The sequence below is a fragment of the Tupaia chinensis genome, unplaced genomic scaffold (assembly GCF_000334495.1).
Source record: "Tupaia chinensis unplaced genomic scaffold, TupChi_1.0 Scaffold000180_1, whole genome shotgun sequence".
Classification (NCBI taxonomy): domain Eukaryota; kingdom Metazoa; phylum Chordata; class Mammalia; order Scandentia; family Tupaiidae; genus Tupaia; species Tupaia belangeri.
Window position 1 is genome coordinate 2,020,540 of NW_006159655.1, and position 17,087 is coordinate 2,037,626.

Here is a 17,087-nt window from a genome sequence, read left to right on the forward strand (position 1 = left end):
CCCCCCCCCCCCGGGGGGGTAGCCATGCCACAATCCCTTCTCGCTTCTCCTCCCTGGACCTTGGGCATGCAGTCACATGCATCCAGCATTTTGCTGGTGATTTTCGAGCGACCAGATTGGGGACTCAAACCATGGTTGACCATGTGGGAGTCCAGCACATAACTGCTACACCCTCTGCTGGCCCCCCTGCTTTCTTTTTAAAAAGTTTATTTCTGCTATGAAAGAGAGTGAGTAAGAGCAAGAGTGAGAGTATGTCCCTGGCAGGGTCCCTAGCAATCCACCCTCAGCTTTAGCCGTCCCGTCCCTGCATTACAGTGATACATTTCTAGTGTATTCAGGAAGTCTCTGGATGTGAACGTGGAACCTTCCGGAAGGGTCAACTTTATAAAGTGTTGTGTTGACATCACACTACCCTCTGACTTTAGAACTTTGCCAGTTCTCAGCAAGAGCTGAAGTCTAATCCCTTCCCTCTGAACCTGGGGAGGTTTGTCATTCGTTTGTAATCAAGAAGTGTAAAAGAAGTGACAGAGCATGACCTCCGAGGCTAAGTCAGAAAGGTGAGTCACAACTTCTTCCAGCCATCACATAAGCTGTCCAATTATCTGGAGGCCACCATGCTGCAAACGGAGCCCAGGTCAGCCCTTGTGGGAGACCATGTGGAGAAACACTGAGACCATATGGAGAGGGAGATGCTTAGCTAGCTCCCACCTGACTGCAGCTCCCCAGTGCACACAGCAGGAACTCCCCAGCTGAAGTGCTCCCCAAATTCCCAACCCATGGAAACACAAATAATCAAAGGACTGTTGGTTTTAAGGCACTACGTTTTGGAGTGATTTGTTGCATGGAAATAACCATAACATTGCCCCCAACTAATGAGTGGCAGAGATAGGACTCAAACCTAGGTTGGCCTAGGAGACCATGTGGTTTTTCTAGTACAAGATTGTCTTTCAGCAGCCTCTTTTAAAATGAACTGCGTTAGCCACCTTAATACAGTTCAGTAGTGTGAAGTACGTTCCGGCTGTTCAGCCACCGTTACCAGTTACCATCTATATCTGGAACTCTGCATTGCAACGCTGAGACTCGGTAAGCATTAAACAGCTCCCCATTCCTCCTCCACAGCCTCTGGCAACCACCATTCCACTTTCTGTCTTCATGAATTGGACTATTCTAGGGATCTCATGTAAGTGGAATCATAAGCAACTTCTCCCCCATTCCCAAATGGGGATGGCTACTCGACAATTCCTTCTTCCTTCTCTTCCTGGGATTTTGGGTGTGTACACATTGACACCCAGCATGTTTTACACGCCACTGGATACAGGACTTGGACCACACTGCAGGCCTGGGATCCAGTTTACTACCATTCCACTGGTTGGCCCTTGTTACCTATTTATTTCATTTTTTATTTTTAATTTTTTTTGAGAGGTTTTTGCTATAGGGCGCATGCGCTCACCAGAAAGACAGAGAGAGACAAAGAGCTAGAAAGCGAGAAATCACCCCCTGGGGGGATGGCCACGACACAATCCCTTCTCCTCCATCCCCCTCACGGGATCTTGGGCACACACGCACATGCACCTGGCATGAGTTTAAGCCACCGGGTCCAGGACTTGAACTGCACTCAACTACGTGGAAGTCCAGCGACATAGCCAGTATGGTAACTGCTGGTCCCACCCATTTATTTTTTTAAAACCTATGTTGGTTAGTGAGTTGATCCAAGAGTAGCAAAGATTTGTTAAGAAAAAAAAAAAAATCAATGAATCTAGTTTCCATAAGTCAAAGATACAACATGACCAAAGACGGACTTTGTTATAGTAGTTACTGTAACAATTATAGTTACAATTTACAGTGTTCGGCCTCCAAAAGGCTTTGAAGAGAGAGGAACTCATAAATCAGAACAAGATAAGACTATTTGGTTTGTTTCAACTTGAAGTCTGACTTCCCTATCAGAGCGATGCTTTGAGGATGAAATCATCTTCCATCTCAAGACCCCGTTGAGTACAGACACTCACTGCTCCTGCATTTCCTCTGTGTTCAGGATGTATATTGACTTGGAATTTCTGGGACTTGCTGTGAAGTCTGTATTAAAAAGACCTTTGCAGAGAGTTGACTTGGGGAAGGTGAGCCTTAAATGCCTCTATTTCAGGGAGGAAGGTTTTTGCCTTAGGGTGGGTGCACTCATGGGGGTGGGGGGGACAGAGACACTAGAGGGAAAGTGAGAAATCACACACACACACACACACACACACACACACACACACCGTGGGAAATGGCCATACCACAATCCCTTCTCCATTTTCCTGGGATCTTGGGCATGCACATGTGGCTGGAGTGACTTTTAAGCCACTGGGTCGTCTCGAACTGTGTCAGCAACATGGGAGTCCTGCAATGTAGCTGCTTTGCCATTTGCTGGCTCCCTTAAATGCTTCCATTTGGTGGCACTTCTGGTGGCTTCTTTGACCTTGTTGACTTCCTCCTATCCTTAACCCAAGACAGTTGGAAAGACAGTTCTGGGTTGCGGGCACACTTAGTTAATGGCTTAGCTCCCTCTTTACCCACTTTCTCCCTAATTTCCTAGCCCGCCTATTATGCTACCAACATAGGCTTTTTTTTTTTTTTTGGAGAGGTTTTTGTCATAGGGTGCGTGCGGTCGCCAGACAGAGAGAGACAGAGAGACAGAAAGCAAGAAATCACCCCCTAGGGGATGGCCATGCCGCAATCCCTTCTCCTCCATTCTCCTCTCAGGATCTTGGGCAAGCACGCACATGCGCCCGGCGTGAGTTTTAAGACACCGGGTCCGGGACGCGAACTGGGGTTGACTACATGGGAGTCCAGCGACATAGCCATTACACTAACTGCTGGTCCCCCAACATAGGCTTTTTGACCTCTCAGGGTCCTAGCCCACTGTTCTGAGCTGAGCTGTGTTCTTCCCACCACTCCCACCCTCCAACCCAAAGGGATATGTTGATGTTCTAACTCTCAGTACTTCAAAACAGGTAGGGTCTTTAAAGAGGTGATCAAGTTAAAATGAGGTCATTAGGGCAGGTCCTAATCACAAGTGACTGGAGTCTTATAAGAAGAGAGACACTGGGACCAGCAGTTAGTGTAATGGTAATGTCGCTGGAATCCCATGTAGCTGACCACGGTTCGAGTCCCGGTCCCGGTGGCTTAAACTCACGCCGGGTGCGTGTGTGCGCGCGCGACCAAGATCCCGAGAGGAGGCGGAGGAGGGTTGCGTGTGTGGCCCCTCCCCCACCCGGGGGGGGGGTGATTTCTCACTTTCTATCTCTGTTTCTGTCTTTCTGGTGAGTGCATGTGCCCAATAGCAAAAACCTCTCCAAAAAAAGAAGAAGAGAGACACCTCTGGGCCAGCTCTGATGGTTAAGGCAGCTGCACACTCCCTCTGACAAAGTTTTAAAAGACACTTCCCAGCTCCTTGGGACCTTTGGTGCCTGTGCAAGTGCATTTTCCTGGTGTGTTTTCCAGGCCCACCAGCACCTGAACTGAGGTCACCATACGGCTGTCAGCAGGGCAGGGCACTGGTGTTACTGTGGCACCACGCACTGGGCTGACACCACATTGTACAGGCGGGGATGGGTGCCCAGAGGGCAAAAAGAGCGAGAGACAGACAGACAGACACATAGCTAAAGCGCCCATGTCTTAAAGGAGTGGTTTTGAAAGGATATTTTCTCCAAACTAGCAGTGTGGGCAGCACCTGAGAGCTTGTCAGACTCTCTCCAGTCCACACGGACCCACCAAATCAGAAACGTGGGGCCCGGTCACCTGCCCAAAGCCTCCCTAGGCCCTCTGTTGATCTGATGGACAGTAAGGTTCCTTTCAAAAATAACTGCCCTGGGCTGGTTCCTAGCGGATGGATGGAGGGTACCTGTGGGCCCGGGGATGTGCACGCGTGTCGTGTCATATATGTCGGGGTGTGTGTGTTCCCAGCAAATCTACAATTAAACTGATGGTTTGGTGTTATGCTTGGCCTGGAATCTGGGAATGATGGGCAAAGTTATTCTCCCAAAGACTGCTCTGCAGGGGCAGACCGAGGGAGGGTCCAGCGCTCTGCCTCCCTGTGGCCATGAGCCTGCTCCCTTCACTTGCCTTCCTCTAGGTGGGGTAGGAACCCTGCAGTCACTTCTGTCTCTGCCTTGCTTCCCTCATCTTTCCCCAAGTCCTTGTTAGCCCGAGGCAGCCCAAGCTGGCTAGATCGGCACTCTAAACACAGAATGAGGTCATCCCTTTCAGCCACAGCTTGAGGCCCGGATCCACCTACAGTCGCGGGTTAACCTCTGAGTCTCCCTGTGCCCATCTGAAATAGGCATGCTGGAGGACAGCGCTGCTCTGATGGAGGTGTGGAGTGGTTAAATGAGATCATCTATGCAAAGGCCCTAGTGAGGGTGGAAGCTGTCAGCGCTCAATACCACGCTCACTGATGCCGTGAACTGCAGGTAATGTTACAAATCATGACTCACTGCAGTTACTACTTACACCAGCCCTGACGCTAACCTGTTTTCAGGCTTCATAGATATAGATATAAGGGATGCTATACAGAAATTCACCTAGTAAAAGAGTCAAACTTTATTTTTTTTTTTTTTTGAGAGAGAGAGAAAGTGAGAAAGCAAGCTACCAGGTTCGGGAATTGAACCGTGGTTGGTGACGTGGGAGTCCAGCACCCTTAACCACCAAGCCACCTGCTGGCCCCATCAAACTTTCTTTTCCTTTTAAATTTGCTACAGGGTTCATGTGCTTGGGTGCAGGGGTGTGGGGAGTGCACAAATGATCTTGGGAAATTGAGAAAGTGCTTCCCTGGGGGATGCCACAACTCTGCAATCCTTGCTCTTCCATTTTCCTCTTGAGACTCTGGGCATGCACGTGTGCCTGGCGTGTTTTCCAGGCTGTGAGGTCTGGGACTTGAACTGTGCCGTAGGCCGTGTGGGCTCCAGTTACAACGGCTGGCCCTGGAGTCAGTCTGTTTGAAGTTCTGCTAGCCATGTCTCTCCTCAGTGCTCTTCAAGGCTGTGTAAAAGTCATCCCCTAGAAAATGAAGGTGGTCCTCGCTGCTTCCAACCTAATGGGACCTCTTGCAGCAGGGGCCCTCAGCTGAGGTCTGGCAGCCCTCAGGTAGACACTCCCTTCCCTCAGCGCCTGCATTCCTCTGACCTGACCGGCTCGCACCCATCTGGTACTTTTCCTCCCTCCTCCTCTGGCTGGGCTTCCACCTCGCCCAGACAGCTGCCGCCACATTCCTCCGCTTCGAAGCGGAAGTAAGGCACATTTAGGACCTTTCTGGGTGACTGACAGCATCTGAGATGAGATTAACAAAATGCCAGTGTTAGGGGAACCGGCCTTTCCCGAGTCACGGTCGCTCCTCCTTCCTCATGACACATCAAATGAGCCTGGGCCACCCGAGTGCGTGGCCTGTGGCGGGAGACAGTGGGCGTCTGTGACCTGAGTGTGAACCATCTGTTTGTGAGCAGAGGACGGAAACCCTGCTGCTGAGCCAGCCTGCATGCCACCAGCCACCAGCCGCCGACTGCCAGCGAGCATGTGCAGAGAGCTCTGTGCGGCCCCTCTGGGCCTCTGTCCCTTGGTGGCAGATGAGGTATTATTCCAGCTCACCCGTCGGTGTTGCAGGGATTTTCCTCAGCTACCACATGACGACTGAATGGAGGCGTTCCAGGAAACCGGGGGGCTGGGCAGGCCTCTGGAATTTCAAAGCCAGCCGCCTGGCGGTGGGCTCATTTCTGCCGTGTCATTTTCTCCCAGCTGAACTGCTCTGTTGTTGCAAACTCGCTTCCCCCCAGATCCCACAAGCTTTGAGACTTACCCTTCCTAGGAGAGAAACCCTTATTTATCTTTCCCCATAGAAAGAGTTTACTTTTAAAAAAGATTTCTAAGAGAGCAAGAGAGACAGGTATACCCAACAGGACCTTTATGCTGGGAACCACTCCCAGCCTCAGCCAGCCAGGAGCACAGCCATGCCTGGTGTGTGCAGGAAGACCCTGGACCTGAACCAGGGACTTCCCCATGTGACTTTAGCATTGTAGAACACTGTGTCACAGTGGGTTTAATTTCATAAGACTGAGGGAACCAGCAGTTAGCATAATGGCTATGTCGCTGGACTCCCACGTAGTCGACCGCGGTTCGCGTCCCGGACCCGGTGGCTTAAAACCCACGCTGGGAGGGTGTGTGTGCGTGCCCAAGATCCCGAGAGGAGAATGGAGGAGAAGGGATTGCGGCGTGGCCATCCCCTCTGGGGGGTGATTTCTCGCTTTCTGTCTCTATGTCTCTCTCTGTCTGTCTGGCGAGCGCACGCGCCCTATAGTGACCTATTCAATCTTATGAAAAAAAAATTCATAAGATTGAATAGGTCCTGAAAATTCATGATAAAGAAAGACCATACAAAAGTAAAGGGAAGGCATCAACCGTTGACGTAATGGCTATGTTGCTGGATTCCCATGCAGTCACTGTGGTTTGAGTCCTGACCAGTGGTTTAAACTCATGCCGGGTGCGAGTGCGTGCATGCACAAGAGGAGAAGGGAGAAGGGACTGTGGTGTGGCCATTCCCTGGGGGGTGATTTCTTGCTTTCTGTCTCTCTGTCTCTCTCTTTCTGGCGAGCACACGTGCCCTATAGCAAAAACCTCTCCAAAAAAAAAAAAAAAAGTAAAGGAGAAACTAACAGATAAGAAATACCCCATTCTCCCTTTCATTCAAATTTATTCTGTTTATTCTGTATAACTGAAGAGAAGGATGAGCTATCATATTACAACCAATTTAGGCTCAGGTTACCTCAAGAGCAAAATACTCTAAACTTGGCCCAGCCTCAGTGGTGCAGGAAGTTGTGTGTGGAGCTTTGGTGCTGGAAGCCACATGGCCGACCCTGGGCTCAGATTCCTGATTCATGTAGAACCTGCCTAGTGCATGTGAGCAGGTGCCCAAGATCCTGACAGGCTGGGGAAAAGGGATCTTGGGGTGATGAGACCCTGTTGAAGTTACCTGCCTCCCCTCCCCTGTCTCTCACATTTGCTCTCTCATGAATTTAAAAACAGAAACTAAAACTAAACTCCAAGAAATAGATCGCAAAGACCGACCCAGGTAGTTTCCATGGAATGTTCCTCTTCCCTATCCTGAAAACCATTTCCTGTAGATGTTCTCAGAGGCACAGTCTACCTGCCACACACGGAGTAGGCAAGAAGGAAAAACCAAAGCCATGAGCCTTTGAGTCTGCCTAAGCACAGGCCCCACGGAGTCCTCCGCTTCACCTCTGCCACGAGTTCACAACAGCTTTGTTCTTTTTTAAAAATTGTAATTTGTAACCGACATATAATAGTTGTGCCTACTTGTGGGGTACGATGCGATTTTTTTTATTGTGTGAAGGCAGTGTGTGATGACCAAAACAAGGCGGTAAACATACTTGACATCTCAAACCCTTATCATTACTTGTATGTTGTGAACATGGAAAATGTTCTTTCCCAGCCACTTTGCGCGCACGTTGATTTGTCACCATGGGTGGTTCTGCTGTGCCATATCCCACCTCTCCATTCCGTCTCTCAGCCACCACGATGCGTGCTGCAGTAAAGTGGGTTGCAGCTCGCTCTTCCATGACGATTGCTGCTGACCCTCTCTGAGATGAGTACTCGAGAGCTCACTCCACTCATCTGCTTGTACTTTTGATTCTGGCAGCAGTTTCCTCCCCTTTCCAGCCTTTGGTATCCAGGTTCCACTCTACTTCTCTTCGAGCAACTCTTCCCGCTTCCACTAACGAGTGAGAACGGGTGCTCTTTGTCTTTCGTTGCCTGGCTTACTTCACTTAGTGTAACTTCCTCCAGGCTCGTCCATATGCTTTACATGACGAGACTGCATCTATCTTGATGACTAATATTCCACTGTGCGTATGTACTCCGTTTTCTTCATCCATTCATCTGTCGATGAACACGTAGGTTGATTCCATGTCTTAGCCATCAGCTTGAGTGCTGCTTTAGTGGGGCTGCAGCTCGCTCTTCCATGTGCCGATCGCTGCTGACCCACTTCTCTAAGGAGATGAGTCTTCTTTTGTCTTTTTAAGGTTTTGGCATAGGGCATGTGTGCTCACCAGAGACAAAGAGGGAAAGTGAGAAACTGTCTCCTGGGGGGATGGCCATACTGCAATCCCTTCTCTTCCATTGTCCTCTTGGGGATTTGGGGCACCCTTGCACACGTGCCCAGTGTGATGTTCAAGTCACCAGGTCCAGGACTCAAACTATACCCGGCTATAGGAATTGTTGTAAACACCACGCCTCCCGCGGGCCCCAGGTTCTTCATTCTTTTCTTCCAAGCAGGCTTCCTATGCCTCATCGCAGATTAGCTCTCGATTCTTTGTATAAGCTTAGTGATTTTATGGCTGCCAAATTCTACTACTATTCAGAAGATGATCTGAGGTGTGGACGCAGTCTACCTATGTGCAGTTGGGTTGGCCTTTTCCGTCACCACACCCTTGTTAGGTTGTGTATGTGTTTGGGGGTGACTGTGTGATGGTGGAGAGACCATCTTGGGTAAAGCATGTTTGCAGTGGAACTGCTTCATATGTGTAAAGTTCTTTTTTTTTTTTTTTTGAGAAGTTTTTGCTATAGGGCGTGTGTGCTCGCCAGACAGAGAGAGACATAGAGACAGAAAGCGAGAAATCACCCCCCAGGGGGGACGGTCACGCCACAATCCCTTCTCCTCCATTCTCCTCTCAGGATCTTGGACACGCACGCACACACGCCCAGCGTGAGTTTTAAGCCACCGGGTCCGGGACTCGAACCGCGGTTGGCTACGTGGGAGTCCAGCGACATAGCCATTACACTAACTGCTGGTTCCATATGTGTAAAGTTCTTGAAGGAGGCACCACTCAAGTGGTGCCCCAGGGTCAGTGGTGGCACAGCAGTAATACAATTGGGCTCACATGGGAAGGTCCCAGGTTCGTGTCCCAGGGCCTCCCTGTGCACACCAGGCACACACATGGGCCTGTGATCTATGTTGAATGAGACTGGGAGTGGATCATGGTGTGAGAAACCTGTTGGGGTGCTTGTCTCTCTGTATTTCATGGGAGACATGAAAAAATAGGGGCTGGCAAGTGGCATGGTGGTTAAGGGCACTCCTATATGGCCGACTGCGGTTCGAGTCTCAGACTTGGTGGCTTGGTTTCTCACTCCTCCTCCACCTCATTTGCTCTGTCTCTCTCTGGTCAAAATAAAATAAATAAATAAATAAAGTTAAAATAAATAATTATTTTAAAAATACACAAAATAAGTTAGAGCCAACTGGTGGTGTGGATCCCACATGATCGATTGCATGATTAGAGTCTAGGAATTGGTGGTTTGAAAACCCTGCCAGGTGCGCGTGTGTGCATGCCCAAACTCCTGGGAGGAGAAAAAAGGAGAAAGGACTGTGATAAGGACATCCACTGGGAGGGGGCGTGGTGGTGGTGATTTCTCATTTCCCCTTTGCCTCTATCAGGCACGTGCATGTGTCCTACAGCAAAAACAAAACAAAACTAAACTAAACTAAATTAAAAATACAAAAAAGCAACAAATAAAAAACTTAAAACAACAAAAGAAACAATACCCCAAATAGAAAACAGTCATAGACTAAATCAGCAAATTATGATTATTCTAGATTGTTTTTAAAGAATAACTTTTATTTAACTTATTTATTTATTTATTTATTTTGAAAAGAATGATTTTATCTATCTTTTTTTTTTTTTTTCACATAAGTTTTGCCAGAGAAGGACAGAGAGAGAGAGTGCAAAAGCAAGCCACCATGTACGGGACTTGAACTGTGATCAGCCATGTGGGGAATGTCCAGCACTTTAACCACCACGCCACCTGCTAGTCCCCCTCCCTTTTTTTTTTTTAAGGGAGATTTTTTTTATCATTATTATTATTACTTTAAATTTGTTACAGGGCACATACACTCACAAGCAAGAGACAGAGAGAGGGAAAGTGAGAAAGCAAGCTGCCAGGTCCGGGACTTGAACCATGGTCAGCCATGTGGGAGTGTCCAGTGCCTTAACCACCACACCACCTACCACCTGCTGGCCCCTACTTTTAATTTGACTGGAGAGGGACAGTGTGTGTATGTGTGTGTGTGTGTGTGTGGGTGTGTGTGTGAGACAGAGAGAGAGAGAGAGAGAGAGAAAGAAAGTGAGAAAACAAGCCGCCAGGTCTAGGACTCGAACTACAGTCGGCCATGTGGGAGTCCAGTGGTCTTAACCACCATATCCCCTGCTGGTGCCCTCAGAGAGAGTTTTTTTTTTTTGCTACATGGCATATGTCTTGCCAGAGAGACAGAAAGTGAAAAAGGGGGGGGGATGGCCAAGCCTCAATCCCTTCTCTCGGTATTTTGGTCATGCACATACATGGGCCCAACATGAATTTCAAGCTGCCAGGTTCAGGATTCAAACCATGGTTGGCCATGTGGGAGTCTAGTGACGTAACCATTTTACCATCTGCTGGTCCCAGCAACAACGCAACAAGTTTTTTTTTTTTTTTTTTTTTATTTTTGTTTACGGGAACTGGAAAGACAGAGACAGAGAGACAGAGAGACAGAAAGCGAGAAATCACCCCCCAGGGGGGATGGCCATGCTGCAATCCCTTCTCCTCCATTCTCCTCTCAGGATTTTGGATATACATGCACATATACCCAGCGTAAGTTTTAGGCTGCCAGGTCTGGGACTTGGATTGTGGTCGACTACGTGGGAGTTGCCATGACCACTACACCATCTGGATTATTTTCTATGAGATTAGATTTTGGGCAGCTTCAAGCTGTCACAATAGAAATGGTTTGCTTTAAGACAGTTAAACCAAAAACACATTTTAATTCTGAGCGATACAGAGTAGATTTATGGTTGCCATGCCTAGGTAGGGGTGGAGAGATACTGCAAATTGGGGAGATGAAAATGTACGGAACTTAAATTGTGGTGATGGTTGTACAATGCTGTGAACATACTAAAAAAATCACTGTACACTTTCTTTTTGAGAGTTTTTTTTTTTTTTTTGCTATAGGGCATGTGTGTTTGCCAAAGAGACAGAAAGTGAGAAATCAACCCTGAGAAGGGTGGCCATGCTGCAGTCCCTTCTCCTCCATTTTCCTCTTGGGATTTTGGGCACTCACGCACACGTGCCCGGCGTGAGTCTCAAGCTCCGAGGTCTGGGACGACTCAAATTGCAGTCAACCACGTGGGAATCCAGTACTTTAACCACTATGGTACCTGCTGGCCCCACTGTACACTTTTAAGTGGGTGAATTTTATGGTGTGCAGTGAAGTCTCTCTCAAGAAAGCTGTTAAAAAAATTAATTCTGAAAGAATTAAAGGGTCTCGTAAAAATTAGCCCTAATATTTATTAGTGCTAGTAATTTTTTATTGATTGTTTCTGGTGTGTTATTACTATTACTTTAAGTTAAAGATGTGCTTGAGAAAAACAGATTGGGAATTATAGAGCTTCAGAGCTTAGAGAAGATACGGACCAGGTCCCAAGCATGCAAATGCAGCAAGTGGACTTGTTGAGTCCAATGTTTTCTGTGTCCTTTGACATTTCGCCTCCCAGCACAGATCCACGAGGAACAAGGGACTACTACAGCATGTATGCACAATCTCCAAATAATCCATGAAATACAAAAACTATGTACAGATATCAAGAATATTTGCATCATAATAAACTTTAATTTCATTTCCATGATTTTTTTTGAAGTCCCCATCTATTCATCAGTGGATTTGCCACAATATACCCAGAGCATGTGGCTTTACTTAAAAAACAGACGGAAGGACAAGAAAAAATATCTATGGAGGTAATGACATCAATCAATTTGAAATATTGGGGCCAGATGGTGGCCAGTAGTAAATCGTGACACATTGCAAGGTGATCCCACAGGGAAAGTTTATTGGTTCAAGTCCAGAGAACTCCCTGAGTATATATGCCAGGCATATCTGTTCCCCTTTCCGGGGGCTAGCGAGGGCTGGGGTGGATCACAGGATCTGGACCCACTGGGAGTGCCGATTCTCTCTCTTTGCATGTGGAAGAAATAAATAAGCAAACTTAAAAAAAAAGTATATATTCATTTAGGGTATTTTGGATACACTGCATATTGTATTATGGAAAATGATTTCTTTTTTCTTTCTTCTCTCTCTTTCTCTCTCTCTTTCTTTCTCTCTCTCTCTCTCTCTCTCTCTCTCTCTCTCTCTTTCTTTCTTTCTTTCTTTCTTTCTTTTAGGTTTTTGCCATAAGGCATGTGTACTTGCCAGAGAGAGACAGAGAGGGAAAATGAGAAATCACCCCCAAGAGGTATGGCCATGCCACAATCCCATCTCCTTCATTCTCCTCTTGAGATTTCTGGCAAGCAGACACACGTGTCTGGTGTGATTTTCAAGTCTTTAGTCCGAGACTTGAACTGCGGTCGACCATGTGGGAATCCAGCACTTAAACCACCAAGCCACTTGCTGGGCCCGTATTCCCACTTTTAAACGCATGGAAAGTCTAGTCGTGATTATGCATTCTGCTAAGGTGCTATTCTCCATAGGCTGTGACCACATGGGAGGTCCAGGTTCAATTTCTGGTCCAACCTAAAGGTGGGTGCAGTGGCGTGTGCTTAGAATCCCAGAAACTTGGGATTTCTGGGGTATAGTGGGTCCCTGTCTTAAAAAAATACAGGGTTGGATGGCAATGGACCACTAAAATGCGATGCTCTGTGGGACTGACCTGCACGGCAAGGTTCTGGCTTTGCATCTGGAGACCTCCCAAAGTATGTGGGGCACACACGTGTCAGTGACCTGGGCTGGCTGAAACTGGGGGTTAGAGTGTGGTGTCAAGATCCTGTTGGGAGGCCTCTCTCTGTCTCTTTCTCTCTGTGTCTCTCACTCATGGAATAAATAAACAAATAAATAAGTGTTTTTTTTTTAGAGGTTTTTGCTATAGGGCGTGTGCGCTCACCAGAAAGAGAGAAAGAGACAGAGAGACAGAAAGCGAGAAATCACCCCTCAAGGGGGATGGCCACACTGCAATCCCTTCTCCTCCATTCTTCTCTTGGGATCTTGGGCACACACGCACACGCACACGCGCCCGGCATGAGTTTAAGCCACCAGGTCTGGGACTCAAACTGCGATTGACTACATGGGAGTCCAGCGACATAGCCTGCTGGTTCCCAATAAATACAATTTAAAAATAAAGACAGAACTTTTCCAAAGATGTCAAGCTTCATTTCCTTACATGGTTTCCAAAAGAATTTGATGTCATTTTGGTGTTTCGGATTCTCAGCTACGAGGTGAAAGCAAGTTGCTTTTGAGGCAAGTCTCATCACAGCACGCTGGTTATCAGGTTAATTATCAGGTTATCAACCTCAATCAGCCTTCCACTAGGGCTGCCTGGTCTTGCCCCTCCAGGCCTGCCCTTGCTGGAATGCTCCGCTCGCCTCATGTGTCAGAATGCCCTGCTTTCCTCATGTGTCAACTCAATGCCTGAGTTGGTCAAAGGGCTTCTGACTGGGGCTGGACCCTCCCCCTGGGGAAACAAAACAAAACAAAACAAAAAACCGTGGCTTATAGACTATCTGAGTGATTCTGACTTCGCTTATATGTCACCCTGTACTCTCATGTGTCTTAAGTAAGGTCAGTGCTCTGGTCCTACTTAGGGAAATATGTATTCCCCCTTCTCCAGTTTCAAGAGACAAAAATCCCTTTTAAGAGGGGGACTTAGAAAACTCCATTATGGAATTCTTGCTATTGATGTTTTTTCTCCCCTTGCCATTCATTACTTTAACTATTTCCCCTTTCCCGCAAATCGCTACTGGATATTTCTCTCTTATCCAATTTTCTGAGTTCAAGATGATCAACATAAAATTAGAGGCCAAGATTGATTAATAAAATATTATTGATTAAAAGTTCATAATTCTTTCTTTCTTTCTTCTTTCTTTCTTTCTTTCTTTCTTTCTTTCTTTCTTTCTTTCTTTCTCTTTCTTTTCTTTTTTTTCTTTTGTTCTTTGAGAGATTTTTGCTACAGAGAGACAGAAAGCAAGAAATCACCCCCTAGAGGGGATGGCTATGCTGAAGTCCCTTCTCCTCCAGTCTCCTCTGGGGATTTTGGGCACATACACGCACATAACCTGTCAGTTTCAAGCGGCTGGGTCTGGGACTGCAAACAATGTCAGTCACATTGGAGTCCAGCTCCTTAATCATTACACCACTTGCTAGCCCCGTAGTTATTTCTTTCAAACTTAATTTTTTTCTCCTGCTCCAATGTTTGTCTTCATTGTCAATTAACTCATTGTCAAAGGGCAGTATTTCTGAACCTTACCATTAGTGTGACATAAAACATGCATTTTTATTTCTTTTCTTTCTGATGATTTTAGAAGCTGACATGAAGATGCAAAATGCTGAAGGGTGTGCACCCCTGCTTCAGAAAAAGAGAAGGAACATAACTACACGACAAAAATACTCGGTAGAAAGTGGGCAATGGAATCTTCCTCAGTTTTTTCTCTTTCAATTATGACAATTGTTTTTCCTTAAACAGAAAGAAAAAGAGAGTCTACCTAAAGTATTGATGGTGTTTTCAGAATTCTAGGGTAATCCAGAACAATCATTTTTAAAGAAAAATAAAGAGGTTTCATTTCTGGCAGTGGGTCCCCAATGATTTGCATATCTTTTGTCCCGATAAGCTGTGTGAAGCTGCCTGGAGTTCATTCCACAGTTGTCTAAGCCGTCGCAAGGACCAACTGAGGTCCGATTCTCGAGAGACTTTTTCTGACACATACCCTACTGAGCATGCTTGCAAGTGTCTCACATTCTAGATGCACTGAGAATGCATGCATCGAACACACAGATGTGCGTGCGTGCACACACACACACACGCACACAGACACACCCTGCCCGAGACTGCCCCTACACGCACATTCTAACATGATTACACAGAGCATGCTCCCAAGCCTTGAAGCTTTTACAGCCCTCAGCCAATAAGCCGCTCAAAAGATGCTCAAGCTGCGGTTGAAGTGGGCCTGGCCTCTGGAGCCACTCCAGAGAACTTCTGGCACCCCCAGGGACTTCAAGGAGGCTCAATGATGGGAGGGCAGCCGCAGGCTGCCTCCCGCCCTCTTGGTTTCCTTAAATCACCCTCTTTCTCTGGGGCACATGCCCTAATTTTTTTTTTTTGGGGGGGGTGGTTGTTAGGTCATACCACCTTGTAATAACCTCTAGCGGAACAATCCTTTATTATCTAATGTTCTCTTAGCTTTCTGACATTTTAAAAAACTTTGCTTTACATCCTTTTGTTGCTCATGGAATCTTGTTCTTAAGCCAAAAGAGGCAACATAAAGCTATGACTTCAAAGCCATTCTTTTGATAAAACATCAAAACAGCCCAGGGTGGACCAACTGTTATCTGTAATTCTACAGATAATTAACTGAAATGCTGAGCTGAGGTTGCCACTGGGAGTCTGTGCAGGAAAGGTCATTCTCATGGTCCTGCTTGCGTTTGCTTCTCTGCCTTACATTTGGAATAGTCTTTCAATGAAATGGCACTTTGATGGGCAGAGAGAACTTGAATTTCTGCCTGGCCAAGCACAGATCTGAAACATACACTATGTCCCTGAAGCGCCTTCACTTGGCGGCTCTGTCTCTGCCCCGCCCCTAACACTGCTGCTTACACCTTTCCTTGTCCTTCCTTGGCTCAGAGTGGCAGCATGTTTTCTGCCGCGAATGCCTTTTTCCACATGGTTTTACAAAATGTGACAGTACTAAGTCCATAAAGGGACGGAGTTCCTCCTCTCGGGATCTCCCATGGGGACGTTACTAAGCCCCTCTCATTCCCCGACCTTCAAGCTCCAGCCCACTCAATCCTTGTGCTTGAGGCAAGCCAATGGCCTCACCACTCCACCCGCCTTGCATTTTCCCATCCTTGCCGCCATGCAGTGCTCATCATCAAGCCATATTTCCCTTTAAGTTGGAAAACCCACCTTAAAGCCCATTACCTCTTCCAAGCAGCCTCCCCTCATTAAATGAGGATGCAGTAACCTCCGAAGCATGACTGACAAACTCCCAGTAAATGAGAACACACACACACACACCCCAAAACAGACACAAAACCTCACAAAAAGAGAACATTATTCATTCTCTCCTTTTGAACTGTAAAGCTGCTATGAGGGCAGGAGATCAAATGTATACCAATAACCAATGGCTATTTCAGACAGTGAGGGGCGTTGTGGGAGGTTACTTAGCTAAACACTCAGTTATGCCATCTCTTTCCTACTTTCTTTAAAGTAAGTCTGCCAAATGCATAACTAAAGGCAACTGCCACTTAGCCGTACAGAGGCACTAAATTACATTGGTCCTCTCAACACCCTGGGGTGGTGGGTCACCCTGCCCCAGAAGAACCCTCAGTGAGATTAGCAAGTGCCTGAACCATCTCGTTTTCTGAGCAGGAAGCTCTAACAACTGGTTGTGCCCATACACTTCCTGGGCAAACATGGCTGCTACGTTGGGGTAAAGGACCAAAGCGCCCTTGACAAGGCTCTGCTGAAAGAACTGGGGTGAGGGTTCCTGACAAGACTCAGTGTGGGGCTTCCAATAAGGCTGCTGGAGAGCCCAGGGCTGGCTCTCTGAAGAGCTCTGGATCTGAGGCAACAGCATGAGGAAATAGAAACAGACATACTCCGTCTCCTGATGCGGCCCTCTCAGGTCGGCGTTCACACCGCCGTGGGAGGCCGAGAGACTGTGGCATAACAGGACCAGAACGAGGAGAAACACAGATGGGATGGCAATAGCTGGCGACTGGAACATGGCGTCAGACACCACTGCCACAGAAGCTTTCTAGCTACAAGCCACGCTATGCGACCTTGAAGCAAAACATTATTGATTTTGTGGTTGTAAAACGTACCTTCAACTGCAGAACTCAGTTTTATGACACCTTGAATAAAAACAAAAAGTGGCGGTTATATAATGGACCCGTAAGACCTTTCCCAGTCTTGTAACACACACATGCTTCGATCTGGATTTTTTTGCTGGCATTTTGAGAATTTTGACTAACCAAGTATCAACTTCAAAAAGAAAATTATTTCGGGGCTGGCAGGTGGTATGGTGGTTAA

The 17,087-nt window shown here is 47.2% G+C and overlaps 1 protein-coding gene and 1 long non-coding RNA gene across 3 annotated transcripts in view; one reads left to right on the top strand and one right to left on the bottom strand.

Moving 5' to 3' along the window:
• Positions 1 to 14,627, top strand: part of LOC102474919 (uncharacterized) — a 36,838-nt gene extending 22,211 nt beyond the window's left edge. Inside the window, exons 3-4 of one of the 2 annotated variants that reach the window (XR_001370216.2) lie at positions 4,319 to 4,448; positions 14,362 to 14,627. This is a non-coding gene — a long non-coding RNA (uncharacterized LOC102474919). The remainder of the gene's footprint in view (positions 1 to 4,318; positions 4,449 to 14,361) is intronic. The other variant, XR_003549085.1, reaches the window with a different exon arrangement.
• Positions 1 to 17,087, bottom strand: part of DLGAP1 (DLG associated protein 1) — an 891,374-nt gene that overhangs the window by 129,386 nt on the left and 744,901 nt on the right. Inside the window, 1 exon segment of the mRNA XM_006146494.3 lies at positions 16,880 to 16,909. Coding sequence (XP_006146556.1) covers positions 16,880 to 16,909 — 30 coding nt within the window.